Source organism: Charadrius vociferus, unplaced genomic scaffold (genome assembly GCF_000708025.1).
Source record: "Charadrius vociferus isolate BGI_N301 unplaced genomic scaffold, ASM70802v2 scaffold600, whole genome shotgun sequence".
NCBI classification, from domain to species: domain Eukaryota; kingdom Metazoa; phylum Chordata; class Aves; order Charadriiformes; family Charadriidae; genus Charadrius; species Charadrius vociferus.
This window is the reverse complement of record NW_009646404.1, coordinates 809176-824222: the sequence shown is the minus strand read 5'-3', so window position 1 is coordinate 824222 and position 15047 is coordinate 809176. Positions and strand designations below refer to the sequence as shown.

At 41.4% G+C, this 15047-nt stretch overlaps 2 protein-coding genes across 2 annotated transcripts in view; one reads left to right on the top strand and one right to left on the bottom strand.

Moving 5' to 3' along the window:
• The window catches only part of ARHGAP17 (Rho GTPase activating protein 17), a 27047-nt gene extending 16506 nt beyond the window's left edge, over positions 1–10541 (top strand). The window contains 5 exon segments of the mRNA XM_009895103.1: positions 6–99; positions 1324–1566; positions 3631–3794; positions 4195–4812; positions 10334–10541. Coding sequence (XP_009893405.1) covers positions 6–99; positions 1324–1566; positions 3631–3794; positions 4195–4812; positions 10334–10464 — 1250 coding nt within the window. The 3' untranslated portion in view covers positions 10465–10541.
• A 766-nt stretch (positions 10542–11307) lies between these two features.
• LOC104295344 (chromosome unknown open reading frame, human C7orf62) lies at positions 11308–14562 on the bottom strand. Its single transcript, XM_009895088.1, has 5 exons — positions 14550–14562; positions 14103–14206; positions 12598–12783; positions 12037–12133; positions 11308–11474 (listed from the first exon to the last, which is right to left on the bottom strand). The coding sequence occupies exons 1-5, from the start codon at positions 14560–14562 to the stop codon at positions 11308–11310; spliced, it is 567 nt and encodes a 188-aa protein (XP_009893390.1).
• Positions 14563–15047: the final 485 nt, after the last annotated feature.

Genomic DNA, 15047 nt, shown 5'->3' with positions numbered 1-15047 from the left:
CTTGTCTCACACTGGGAATGAATATGAATCTGGGACACTGGAACGGAAGAGACCTGTTAGTATGACTGTAATGGAAGGGGATTTATTGAAGAAGGAAAGGTATGTTTCGTTCTCGGCTTAGGTTTCAGTTATTAGCCCACTCCTGAGAACAGGACTACTGAGGCGGCTGTAATCAGACACACTTTTAGTGGTCTCAGGAGAAGAATTTCATGGAAATATTATAGGTAACAATAGTGATTTATTTCCCCCCCATGTTGTTGCAGCCTGAGGAAAATTGAAAGGTAAAGTACTGCTATTTGCTTCCAGTTATATTCTGTGCATGATAAAAACCACAAGCAGATAATTACTGCGTCCAGTACCGTTTTCCTGTTACAGATTTGGGGGGTCTAAAATCCACTGCAACAGAAGTGTATATAGTAGCATCTATCAGTATCTAACTTCTGATATCCCATGGCTTCTTTTTCAAAGCCCATAAGCTGAGGTGGTGTTACCTGGTGCCTTCATGATAAGACTTCTGAGTTGATGATGGTACAGTATACCACAGCAAACAGTAGAACACTAAAAAACAGAAAATAAAACGTGCTGTTTTCCCATATAACATGTAGTGTAACGCTCATTTATTATCACTCATATCATGAATATTCAAGTGGTGTGCTGTTTTGTTTTTAGCTGTTTATGCAAATGTTAAATTGTTACCTGAATGTTCACTATGGCTAGCCACATGCAAATTTATCAGCAATGGCAAAAGAAGAAAATCAGTTCAAGATTCGTTGTCTTTAACACAACAAGAATAATATTAAATTCTAGAATGAATGTGCTGTATGCACTCTAAAATCTGTTAGAATTTTAGTCGGTTTATCCGTAGTTCTCCTTTAAACACAAATTGTAGCTTGTATCCGGTGGCTTTTTTGTCTGTCTTGAAATCTGTACTGCAACTTAGTGTGTAATACAGCCAAAATTCACGTGGCAAAATATAGTCAGTGAAGAGATACTCTAGTATCTAAGGAAATGTGAATGTGTTTACATGTAAAATTACTGAGTGGTCTGACTTCATTGTCATCAATGTCTGTCTTCAAATGTAATTGAGTAGTTTGTTCCACTTACGTTTAGCTTACCCCTCTGTGTGGATAAGCCAAATGGTGTTGCATGTCTTAACATTAATGGTGTTATATGCAGAAAGTTGAAGCTTTCCTTGTTGCTGCTTTGCATGCTAAGCAACAGGGGTTGCGTTTGTCTTTGTGGGTTATAACATGCAGTTGTCCTGTTGCTTTAATTACCTGGTGTTGGCTGGCGTGGTGTGTTTATTCTCTCTTCTTTCTGTAGCTTTGGTGTCAAGGTTATGGACTTCCAAGCGAATCCTCGGAGATGTGGCACTATAAATAGAAAGCACACATCCCCAGCTTTCCAGCCACCACTTCCACCCACGGAGGCTGGCGTGCTGGCTCAGTCTGGAGCGGAGCAGCACTCACAAGCTTCTGTGGCTGAAACAAGCCCAGTGGGTGCTGGTTTTGCTCTCTCTGCTGGCACAGCAGAACAGTTACAAAGTCAAGGAAATGAGGATGTCAGGTAAGAGGCATGGCTTCTGCTGGCAGTGGCTTAGCAGGCTACTTCAGCAGCAAACTGATGGTGTCAACTGTATCTGGTTCACAAGGAATTTCTTCTAACTGGAACGCATTTTGTAACGTGTGTAAAGCCTTTTCAGACGTGGGCAGAAGCACTATGCAAGAGCTCTCTTGTCATGTGTATTGTTCCAGAATCGATCTTCTAAAATAACATACATTGTTCTGTGAATTCCAGAACTGATCTTCTAAAATAAGAAAATTCTGGGGGGGAAAATGATAATGAAAAATACTAAAAAAGAATGTACTATTACCCACGTTGACCTTGCCAAGTCATGCTCTAGAGGTGTCCACACAATATGACTATCAGTTTGCTGCTGAAAGAACAAAACCTCCCATTGGCAATACTAGAAAAGTGTTGGTCTTGTTTGTTTCTTGTACACGTTATCTGGATATGTCTTTTTTTTTTTGTCTGTAGCAAGTGTTAGTGATGACCAGACTTGCTTGCTAGAAAACTAGAAGTCAGTTTATCATATTGCAATATTGGTTTCTTTAGAAGAAGCATGTGTACAGGCTTTTTTGCTACTTAATTATTATTGAAACTTCGTGCAATCATGTCCCCAGTATTATTATACATGGACTCCAAGACTAATGGCAGTAACCTTGACTCTTCCTTTCATGTATGGTGAAAGCAGCACTTTGCTTTCAATATTTTGTGGTCTAAGAGATGTAACAAACCACCTATAAAGGCCTGTAGTGCTCTCCATGCATCAACCTCTTGCATCGCATCTTGTGGTAATCCACCACCGTGGAGTTCCATGTAGCATTGACTCTTTTGCATATAGCTTTTGTTATCAGGTGACACTTTTACAAAAACAACTTCTCATTCGGAAATCCCCTGCAGACTAATGTTTCCTCCACAGATGTCTTTTGTGGCATAGGCAGCTAAAACAAAACTTTGAGACTAGTGTCTAAAAGCTCATTTAAAATCTGCACAAACTCTGCGTTCAAGTAATTGCAATTTATTAACAGCATCTGGAGAAATTAGGATTGCAGTGTGCCAGTAAAAGTGGGTGAAAGGTGTTAGTTGTTTTGCAGTGAGTAAGATGCTGCAAGAGACTGTAGAGAAAAGAGTGAAGACTGCGAGTGCATAGCAAGAGGAGGGGGCACTGCCCAGTACCACCTCGGCTGGTTCATACTCCAGCGCTGTGTTTCCCCCGAGTTCTATTGTCTTCATAGTGAAAGGTCAGGAAGAGCTGAGTTGTCCTGTTCTGAATTTCAAAAGTTTTGCAGAGGTTGCTCCCTTGAGACAAATTCTAGTCTCCCAGCAAGGTAAAAATTCCAGGTAGGGTGGAGAGAAGACTTCAGCCAGCCAGCGATGGGAAAAGCACCTCTGCTCTCTCCACACCCAGCTCTTGCAGTCCCTGAGCCCTCCCAAGGGCTTCCGAAGAGCCCCGGGACTTCAGCGGTGAGGACTGCCTCGCCTGTATACCATATGTAGCAAGTTGGTTCATGTTCTTTTGGGTTTTTTTCTGGCAGAACTTCACAGATTGCCATCATCACTTGATCCTTAGTAGCTAAGCCTACCAAATAACTGCCAGCGAATTGGATGTGGTGCTGGGACAGAATATTTTGCAAAGGCTAACAGTTACAGGGGTGATAGATAGATTTGAATGAGGAAATTGAAAAACATTTTATATGAACTTTCATGCTGGGAGTCTGTTTTTAAAGGATCTGGAAATGCACGGAGGGTATGTTAGCATGGAGACTGCACTCCTAGGTGTCAGTATTGCATTCAAACAGGTACTGTGACACTGCAGAACTACTTGGATTCCTGATTTAGCTTTGGTAATTAATAGTCTGTACAGGCTTGCCAAAATCCTCCTTGCCATTTATTTGAAGAGTTGTAACACTGTTCAGTCTCAGTAAATACCAGCCAGCGCAGAAGTTTTTCTGACGCGTTTGAGGGTCACAACTATAGCACAGTTCGTAATGTAAGCTTGAACGGGTGCAGCTGATGTAGGCAAGGCTCTTTACAGTCATCTTCTAATTTAGAATTTTTAATTTTCAGCACCTCCAAATCTAAGGACAATACGTCTTCAGCTACTCCTCCACCCGTGAGAAATGGTGGGCACGCGGGCACTGGCCAGAACCAGTCAACAAGTAGCAGTAATCAGCTTTCTGTTAATCAGCCACAGAATGCGGCAGGTCCCAGTCCCCATTCAATGAGGAGAGGTGTGTTTTTCATTTGGTTTTCAAGCCACTAAATTCCAATTCTTTATGTACTGCAAAATGCTTATTAAAAGAACTTATCAGTAACTCTCCCTTTATTACAGGCAACAGTTTAATTCTCTTGCATTTTGCTAAGGCCTAGCTATAAATGCATCTTTGACTTATGGACTCTTTCATAAATGGTGGTAGTAATGTTGCCAATGCTGTTTAACAGCAAAAGCTGTTGATTTAGTCAACCTGCGTACACGTTTCTGTAGCTTCCTATTGATACAGCTTTTCTTTGATAACACACCATTTTATTTTTATAATCTACTTGAGTATTCTTTTGTGCTACTAACTTCTTTCTTTGGGGATTTTGGTTTTACAATACACGACCGTGAAATCTCACCTCTTCTCTTACCAGCTGTTAAAAAGCCTGCGCCAGCCCCTCCCAAGCCAGCCAACCCACCGCCAGGGCAGCCGGGAAGCCAAAGTTCTGCCCCAGCTGCTCAGCCACCTTCTATCTCTCCAAAACCACCAGCTAGAAGTTCTTCTCCTCCCACTCAACATACGAACCAAGGAGCACCCCAGACCTCCGCTTCCCAGGTTTCTGCACCTCGGAGATATTCCAGCAGCCTTTCCCCGATACAAGCTCCCAGCCATCCACCACCACAGCCCCCAACGCAGGCTACTCCTCCCCCGCAGCCCAAATCAACCAGTCAAGCATCTCCTCCTGCTGCACCCAGCAGTGAGCATGGACCAGAGCAGCCCTGTTACACTCCTCCGCAGACTCCAACGCCGCCCGATACTCCCCCTCTAGGAAAACATAACGCTAGTTCCCCATCGTCACAGCCACAGCCATCTACTCAAGAGACCTCTCAGTCTCAGTCTCCACCTCAGAGTGGAACGCTGCCGAGGCCACGGCCGGTACCAAAACCCAGAAATAGACCTAGTGTTCCCCCTCCGCCTCATCCTCCTTCTCAGCTGGCTGGAGATGGTATTATTGCAAATCCCACGCAAACGGCTTCCAAAATAGTAACAGGTGAGTGGATTCTTTCATATTCGGTGTCTCCTCAGAGAGTGGAAATGAAGAAAATAATGCCTGTAACTGTAAATTAATTTGGGGGCATAAATAACAGTTAAAATACTAAATTACTCATTTCCAGTTAAAATGCCCACTCACCTGGTTCTGTGCATGAGGATTTGGGGCACTTCCTCAGTGAAGATTTTCATTCCTGAGGCAGAAGCGATTGGGGGAAAGTGTAGATTAGCTTGCTTTATTTTTTCCCTTCTTTGGAAGCAAAACACTATTATAGCAACCATCTCTCTAGGGCTTTCTCCAGGCTCTCAGCATCATGGCAGTCTCAATTATGCTTATTGCATCTGTTGCCAAAAAGCAAATACTTGGAGGAGGGAGAAGATGTAGCCAAGGATAGTGTATTTCAGCACATACAGAAGAAAATGGGAAAAGTGGTCACTGATACATGTTCTAATAGACAAGATACTGACACGGTAAATGTTTTGTCTTATGAGAATGCAGTCTTCTGATGTGCTTTTAAGGTGGACATCCAGAAGCTGAAGAATCACATAGGCTAAACCGTACATCTTAAGTCAATTTCTAGATAGGTATTCATAATTTAAATGCAGCTGCCTTTTTGTGTTTTAAGCCATTTGTGCAGCAAAGAGAAACCTTCTGTCTTCTCTCAGGAGCTTCATGAAGCTCGTGGTTACTAGTTTGGTAGGGATAATGTTAATTTAAGTCTTGGGGGTGGGGGAAGGTAAGTGCTGAGGACAGTCAAAACTAGCAGATCTTGAAATACTCTCCTGCTGAGTCTCCGCTTGTTTTAGGAAATTCTGAAGGAAGAGATAATGAATGTAGGAGACTAATGCTTTTAAATCCACTTACATTTAATAATGGTTAAAACTTTCCAATGACACTGCAGCTTCTCTAGAATAAGACTAATGTATTGGAATGCAAAGTATATATTCTGTTGCCTAACAGCTTTACCCCATGATGCCTTCACAGGTGGGGATGGTTACTGCGAATAAGGTTTGTACTTACCAGAAACATGCAATATAAGCTAAAATGCTCCTGCACAGCAATATTTTATTTGTAGCTTTATTTTGTATATGCGCTTTGGAATATGTGCTCTCTGTCAACTCTGTGTTACCTCATTACTACATATCATTCTGTTTGTTAGAGATTTTTAAGACCTATGCTGCTTAATTTTAATTGTCCTGTGAACATTAAATTATTCCTTAAAACAAATTGTAAAAATAACTATAATGAAGTGAGTAACACTTCACACACAGTCACCAGAACTACTAGTCCACAAGTCAAGTGTGAAGCAGTGACCCGTTTAAACCAGGTTTGTTCTCATCAGTGCAGGCAAATATTGAAGCTCGTGGGTTTTTCCTACGATTCAGTGTTTTCTGGTTGCGTTTTAATGTAGCTTTCACTTCAGGTTTTCAGTTATTTTTAACTACTTGGAATTTATTTGGCAAAACTTATGTTCATGTGACTAAACCCCTTTGCAGGAAAGCACCCAGCAGCATTCTGGCATGTTTGCATTTGCATTCTGTCAGCTCCAGCCTCACTAATAGTACTAGTCTGTTCAATCACAGCTGCCAAACGACACGTTAATAAACTTACTATTCACACGTAATGGGCTAGAGATGCTACCTTTTTAAGGTAACAACTGCATGACAGGCTGAAAAAGTTGAGGCTGCACTCCTGAATTATCCCAAGATTTGACTGCTTACAGACAAGATACTAAAATTAGTATTGGATTGAGAAGTTAAGTTGGAAGTAGGTTGTTTTTTTTTAAAGTGGAGAAACTCAGCAGTAAATGAGCTGCTTAAGCAACTAAAAAGTAGCTTTGCTATTTAAAATAACAGAATTTTCCTGATTGTACTTCTGTTCTTTTTGTCAGTATCTTTAAAATACAAAGGCAATTTATTTCAAAACTGAATTCAGAGGTAAGCCTGGGGTCTGGATCTTTACAGCACTTACAAATGAATTAAGAATAGGAACTGTGCTGATGAGTCAAACTTCAAGGAAAGACTTAACCTTAATTTCTAAGTTGTGTTTCATAGGTTGACCGTGTTTGTTTTCATTTTGGAATTTTTCTGGTTCTGAGGAGATTGCTGTAATGATAGCAGACAAACAGGATTTGTTCTACCCCAGTGTAACTGGAGAAATACTTGCCTTCTAAATAATATCCAGCTGGTGTGCAAGGGGCTGCTTCGTTAGTGGAGGAGCTTAGGTTACACAAACGAAGCATCTGCCATAGGGGAGTGATTGGCATAACTGAGGCTGGATATGGACTGGGAATCACAGCTTAGTGCTGACTCCTTTTCAGCTAACTTACAGGCATAAGAGGTACACAACTGTCCTATAGTCTGGGTAAATACACAAAAATGTTGAAATGAAACTGTTAAAACTGGAGAGATTTGATATTCCTTTCAAATGCAAACCGTAGCAAATTGGCCACATAAGTTGTGTATGGTAAACAATAGCATGAAAGCTGCCATGCAGGAAAGCCGGTAAAAGAAAGCTGGTGGTGAAGGATTCTCTAGCAAAACTGAGAAAGGAACCTAGAAAATCTAGTAAGTTTTGAAAAAAAAAAAAAAAAAACCCACCTGGGGAACAGTTGAAGTGAGTCAGGCTTACCTACAGCAGTATGCTCTGTGCAGGATCATCCACCTTTCCCAGATCAATCTTTTTTAAAGGATTAATATTTGTTCTGAATTAACATCACTGCATCTTACGTAAGAGTATCTGCTCTAACATTTACACGTGCACATATAAGCACTTATTATAGACTGACTTGCCTAATTCACAGCCTGAAATAGCTGGTTTTAATTTTAACCTTAAATAGTGAGGCGAGAGAAGACAGATGGGAATAATGGAAGCCAAAATTAAGTTGTCAGCAAACATCGTAATACCAGAACAGGAATTCTGAATTGTTTTCAGGATACTGTTGATTCCTTTGTCCGTGTACTGGACTTTCGTAATGCCTCAAATTCTATTTATGGTATTAAAGTAATAAGCCCTAGAAAAGAATATTCTAATCAAAAATTTTATTAAATAATCTAGATGTTTGACCTGCATTCAGTAGGAACTGTATTGGAAAGTTCAATGGTAAGGAAAAGGCATATGATTGGCCAAAAATGTTGCTAATTCATAATCATGTGTGTGCTAATGCCCACTACTAACCCGTCACAAATAACACTGCTTGCTTGCATTCTCATTAGCGTGGCATGCAAAAAGAATGGCTGTTTGATGCTCGCTCTGACATTAACGTACTAAAAGTATTGGAGACTAGAATGTGTAAAGTCGTTCGTGTTTTGACTGGCCAGTATCACATTGTACTTTTTCCGCATAAAGAAAACCCTGTCTAGAAATCCATGTGTTTTATCCAGAGTTCCATTTTTGTATTTGAAGTAACTCTACCAGTGTTTGTCACAAATACTCCTTTCTTGTGTCACCTCACGCTTTGTTACCTCCTTTTCCGATTCATCCTTCAATATGCAGTCGTGGTAGGGAGAATGTCTGGCCCTGCATCTAAAGTTGAAGTACACCTTTTGAACCTCGCTTTAAATGAAAGTTCAAAGGTAACAGTGGGCGCTGTTTAGATGTTAGGGAGAGAGCAGTGCCTCTGCTGCTTGGTTCTGCGCTCGTCTCTTCGGGGACCAAGCTCAGCGTGGAACATTTTGCATAAGAGAAAAATGCAAGAAGAATTCAGGAACTCACACGATTGAAGCTTGTTCCCACCGTTGCAGTTTGTTCCTCTATTTAATATTGCTTCTGTTAACAGTAAAAATGACTAAAAAAAAAAACACAACCCCCCAAAAAAAATCCTAAAGTTTAAATCAACTGACTTTTTAAAGTATTTAAATTTTCATCTGTTGTAGAAACAGCATTTGTGCAGTATAGTGGGGATAAAGGAGAGCTGCTGATGTTATGAAACTTGGTTTCGTGAATCGGGGACTGACTTAAAACACATAAATGTGAGGCTAAGTGAAAAGGTCTGGTTTTAAAGTAGCCCCAGTAATTATTTCCTCATTGCTATCACAGGTCTGTTGAACAGTGACCATCTCGTAGGTGCCACAAGGCACCGTTCACTGGGTATAGCCCAGTACACAGAACATGACTTCAGAGTGACGACTGAGGGCTGGGGAGAGAAATCTATTTAAAAGACTCCTCCGAGATGATGGTGTTTAATGAGTCATAACAGCACTGATGGTTTGTTCTGTGCCTTCTGGATGATTTCATTTATCGCTGAAATGTTATCTTAGCAGAATATGGTACTCCCCGAGACTCTGATACAAGACTTGGGAGGAAATGTATAGTTCATGCCTCACAAGAAAACCTGAATCCTGGAATGAAGTCTTTGGGAAAGTTGCAGCAGTAGGGATGGGGACATTGAACTGCCCTGCGTGAGACAAGCCAGTCGGTGTCAGGCCACAAGATGATGGGGTTCCAGTTCCTCCATTAACAGTGTCACTGCATAGGAAGTTACTGGAAGCTGGGTGAGGCTGGCTGGCTTGCCAGTAACGGGCTGAGCCAGAGGCAGCGGAGCCACACTCCGACTCCAGTTCTGCATCTGCTTTCACCTCTTCCATGTCATTTACCTCGGAAACTTCCAATTCGAACATTTATGAAGTAATTTGTGGGCTAAATTTAAAACTTTAAGCTCCAGGTGTGAATCAGTTTGTAGAGGATGCCTGTCTATGCCACCTAGCTTTGAAAGCAAAGTAGTTATTTGGATTCTTTATTGATTCAAGTGATCTAAATGAGTTTCTATTTGGAACAGCTGCTGGATTGCAGTAAGTGATGTTGTGGCATATTATAAATTAGCTTTCCAAAATACTGACTCAATATTTTCAGTTACGTTTTTTGAACCACTATGAATTTTTCTAGTCTTCTAACTACCAGTGCAGTCAGTCACCAGAAGTGCAACATTTTGAGGTCCTTCTTGGACACCTTGGCTTGAACAAAATTCTCCTGCCGTCAGAAGAGGGCAAAGCACGTGGTGTTTCCTGTTACACGCAGGAAAGGGGCTTAATCTGCATTTGGTTTAAATAATCTCTTCCTTCTTGTGACAACGCCTCCTTCTGACACCATACGTGTTCCTATTGCTTCTAAAAGTTGCAGGTGGTGGTTACCTGGCTGATGATTTAGGTGCCAAATTTTTTTGCTGAGTGACCATTCTGTTTTGATGCGAGTGTCTGGAGGAAAGCATCACTCCTAAGGGGCATTGAGGAATCCGATACTAAATCTTACTTGCTGTCTTCCAATTCTTCAGAAAGAAATGTTTTCCTTTATTGTGTAGACAATTTAAAAAAAGGTATATAGGAGAAGCAACTCAAACGTAAGCTTTTTAGTGTGGCTTAGCCTTTTTGTGTCCATGTGTGCCCGTGCACATGTGTGCCAGCCCTCTGTTTGAAAAGCCTTTGATCTTTCCTTTCCCTTTTCTTTCTAAGGAAATGCACCAGAAATACACTAATGAGATGTCACTGTCCAGACTGCTAAACTTGCTATTCCATTTTTTGTGCAGACTCTAATTCCAGTATTCAAGAACCACTTCAAAACCCTTCTTCAGAGCTCCTTACAGAGACAGCGAGCAAAGAACTGCACAACCATCTCATGCTCGATATTGACAATGACACGGAAAGCACTGCTCTGTAATGGAAACTCTCAGACTTTTCAAAGGTTCCTCTCCTGGTGGGAAAACTAACAGACCTAACAGTGAAAAGCTTCTTTTGACGATATGGCAAAACTGTGTAGAGTTTGACTTGTGCATCACGGAGAAAGTGATTTAGCCATTCAGAAGAAGTTTAATGATCTGTGTGTCAACAATGGTTTTCAAAATCCTGGATGGAAGGAATTAATTACTGCAGAAACGTGCATAGGAAGCATAATTGCTGCTAATACAGATGGTATCAGCAGAAATTCCAAAATAAGAAGCAGAACAGTAGTTATTTAAAGTGCATGTATTACGGAAATAATCTTTTTAATGTCACGGTTAGACTTTTATTTCTAGTTCTTAGACATTACAAGGAGATGCCTTGCAAGAGACATTCCCTATCTGATTTGCTGCAGATTCTTTTTAAAACATGAACCAAAAAATGCCAGAGTGCTGGTGGCGACTGCTGGTTATCAGTCGCCTTGTCAAAACTGTGGATGTATTCTAGTGCCTTGAAGGACTGTCATACTGTAGAAGGAAATTTACTGTATCTTTAATCATTTCATTGCTACTTAACGATCAGTACTTAATACTTATTTCATAGTTATTTGTATTAACCAAGCCTGCTTTTGTTTATGTGAAACTTGGAACTGTTTTAAGATGAAACTGTGGAAGTGGTTTTTTGTGCTTTCATTGAAAATGGTTGAATTTTGAAAGAACTTTGAAACAGCTGTTTGGATTCGTCAGTTGGGTGAACATTTATAAAATTAAAGATCGTCTTTTGTCAACTTAAGGCATCTTTATTCAAGTTTGTGAGTAACGTTGCTTCCGATGCACACCGAAGGTTACCCAGTCAGTCCCTGGGCTTTGTAGCTCAGGATCACTGGCTGCTCAGTTTGTTCTTTTAAGGACTGTAGCAGAAGCATACTGGGGATGAATATCTGTCCTTTAATGTGTAGATTCATGTTAAACACAAACGAGTCCAGCTGCGAAGAGAAACACCGGATACAGCCTGTATCATACAGAGAAATGAGATGGAACAGGCCACACAGTTTCTGCAAATGAGAAGGAGGGAGAGGAAACAAGTTAATTGAGGTAACATTCAGATAACTAGTTGAATTATTTTACTTAAACTATAAATTCCTTAATACACCATAATACATTTCATTGAAGTTATTAAACTAGACTTCAGGCTTAACTACAAAATAAAACTGCATTTCATAAAGGTCTTGACAAGAGACATTGCACTTGGCAACATGATAAATACATTTTAGTTGCTATCTCATTGGTGCCCCGGTTTGAAATCCCAGTGGCTGCCCAGTTGTTTCCTGTTCAGACATCTCTTAGCAGGGAAGATGACCCCTATCAGCAGGTGTAGTCCCACGTTCCTCTGCCTCTACAGGAGCACTGTAACAAACTCTTGTTACTCAAAACTCGGGGTTACAAAACAAGACAAAAATTCTAGTTCTGTTACTAAATTTGATGTTTCTCTCAAACTGTATGCAGTGTACCTGAATCCAGGGCAGGCTGTGAAGGACTTAAATAAATTCTCAGAAAATCTCCTGGACTTGTACATTCTTCAGCATTGCACAAATAGTTAATTGTCTCTGCCGGGATTTGCAGCTCAGGTGCGAGAGTGTGGACACTGTCATTGGCGTCCTCACTGTCATCCTTGATAATAAACAGCACGTGTCAGTGCAGTAACAGTAAGAGCACAGGCCTATGACACAGTTAAAGTTGAGGAAATTTGCCCAAAACAGCAGAGCTGGAGTTACACTGTTGTTTACCAAAAACATGCTCTGTTCCTAAGAGTGCGCAGCAGTGGGCAGGGGTAGCGGGCGATGTAAGGTATCAGCTTTGTGAGTGGCTTTCAGCTGGCTTTAAGCTATGTTGGTGCAGTTGATTAGTTCAATCAAGTGGCTGCACAAAATAACCCTACAGAGGTCTAGAAAGAAACTTGGAATAAAATAATGAGGTTTTGTAATGCTGTAACTCAGCTTCTAGAGTCCTCTCAGGTATATATGCCTGTAAACTCTGCTGGAAAGATAAGCGTGGCTGCTTGCTGGTGGCGTTTGGGGGGGATTTATGGGGATAAACTAGGTAAATTTCTTATAGCCCAGTTTTTTGAAGTTTACCTCGACGCTCTGAATGCAGGCTGCCAGTTTGAGTAGGAGGGTAAGGCACTCTGCCACCACCTCTGCCGTAGACTCCGACTGCATTGAGCCTTGTGGACATGTCACGGGAGACGTTGCTATTGCCACGTACCAGTCGGGGAACAGTCTGGTGGGAATGTTATGTGCTACCACTAAAACTTTAATTTCCTGGAGTAAAGCACTGCATGGAAAGAGAGTGAATTCCATCCTAAAGTACAGCAAGGAGTTTTTATCAGATGGTCAAGTTTCATAAACTACGCAGTGAGTTGTTTGCATTCCTAGAGCTGTGGTAGAGCCTTGTATACATACAGCATGGTGCACCCCTCCCACCACAGCCAGCGGAAACCTCTAATTGTACTCTGATGTACTGTGCAAGGGTCTTGAGCGGACCTGTTGGATGTGAGGGTAATAAACGAGCAAAAGAGCAGTAGGGATTTAATAAGCAAACACAGGAGTGTGATTGTAGCTTGCTTTGATAAGAATTCCATTCATACCAAAGAAAACGATGCCGCTGTCGTGAACCTGGATTTCAGTGAATTAATACAGGGCCCTAGAGAAACAGCCAGGTTAAGCGAAAGACAGTAATTGGCCGAAGTCTGTGGGGCTGCTTGGGTAGTGTTGAAAGGACAAACAGCAGGCGGGAATGCAGTGACTAATACTCTGAAGATAATTTTTGAAATTTCAGTATATACAGCTACAAATGTTTACAAAGCAGGGTACAGAAACCATACAGCAGATTCCTAAGGAAGGAATTTTCCTATTTTCTGAAACCTATGAAGGCTGTTGACAGTTGAAGTCTCGCCACCTTGAAGATGGACTCCAATGCCAAGGGCTGGGCAAGAGCCTGCTGGCAGCTGCTGACCGCATCCAGTAAAAATGTGTCACGTTAGCTGGAAAATGTCCACTCCTCCATGGTCAACAGGTACTCAGTGGAAGAATAAAAGCTTGATATAATGGTAGTTAATGTTCATTTAACCTCAAGGAAGCATTCAACCACTTCTGCTAAAATTTTGTTTCATCTAAATGATATGAAACTTACTTAGGGCCTTGATTTTGGAGAGAAGCTAAATCTTGGATGATGAGATGGATGGTGCTACTGCATGACTGCAGAGGAAAGGGTAGAAACGTTACAGAATTGCAGATTACAAATTAATTTGTGACTATAAAAATAATTCGTCAGCTGCCCTACATGGGCTTTCCCTTTGAGTCACAGGCGCTGAGGACAACGCACATGGTTCCTATTACGTCTGACAGAACGTGACATTTAATTCTCTCAGAATAAAGTTCTGGGGCAGTTATCTGAAACACTGGGTGGAGCAAATCCCAGAGGTAAGCTGCTGAATCCACCACAGCGTTATTCAGGTCTTTAAGCCTATGTATGGAGTAAGAAATGGTTCTATATTTGTAGTTAGCTGGATCTTAGAAGCCAAATTTGTACAAAGATGAATCAAGGTTACTTGATCCCACTAGGAATTTATGTAACTTACCTCTACTACATGACAAATATAGCTGGAACAGAGAAGTAGCAGACCTGAGACTTGTTCTCCCGAGCGGTCTTCTAATGCTTTTTCAAACAATCCTCTGTGATAACCTTGTTTCAAAAGAAAAACCGGCAGTTTGTCAGATGATTTATATGGGTAGTTGCTGCAGGTTAGTGTTGTGTGGTCTGTTCTGTGTTCTCTCTGCTGCTACAGACAACAGATTATGCTTTTATTATTCAGAAGAAACACAAAAGTGCTGCTACCATTCTTGACATGCACCAATGTAATTCACGTTAACGCCTAAAACTGCGCCAAACCATGCAATATTTCAGTAGCTTAATTCTCAAACTTCTGTTGGCATTTGTTTCTTCTAAAGATGTCATTACATCTTTGTGTCTGTAGATAGGAATGCAGAGCACTTCAGGAGCCTTGCACGTGCACTTGAATCCTTGCCTCGGCCGGACATGGGCACCAGCTGATACAGGTGTTTAAAAAAAACCTCCTGCATTAATGTATCATCTCATCAGACAAAACATTTGCTGCGCCATTAGTCGCCTGAGAAAGGCACACTTGAAGCTGGTTGCAAAAACAGTATCAGACTTTTAAAGTCTCTCCCCCCTCAAGGAGAGAAAAACACAAATACTTGTGTTCTATTTGCTTAGGAAGGATTCCCAAGTGATGATTCTCTTTATATGGTTTAACAAAATAGCATTTTCTTATTTTATGGGCTACCCCAAGGCTTATATGTATGGCTGCTCCATACTCCCCACTGCGTTACTCTGTGCGAGTGCAGTGCCGTAAGCTTTTGCAGGCGATATTTGCTACGACCATGCGATATTTAATGTATTTAAGAAATTTTATGACGGCTGCGCATGACGGGCGAGCACAGCAGGCGGCCTCCCCCCATCCCCAGCGCACAGCCCGGCTACGGCCGCGCTGCGGCCCCCGCCA

Excerpts from the sequence above, each read along its gene's own strand:
- LOC104295344 (XM_009895088.1), bottom strand. Across the intron at positions 12,134-12,597 it reads CCTGCATTCAGAGCGTCGAG|GATGACAGTGAGGACGCCAA; the intron begins GTAAACTTCAAA and ends TTTATTATCAAG. Across the intron at positions 11,475-12,036 it reads TTTGTGCAATGCTGAAGAAT|GCTGTATCCGGTGTTTCTCT; the intron begins GTACAAGTCCAG and ends TGTATGATACAG.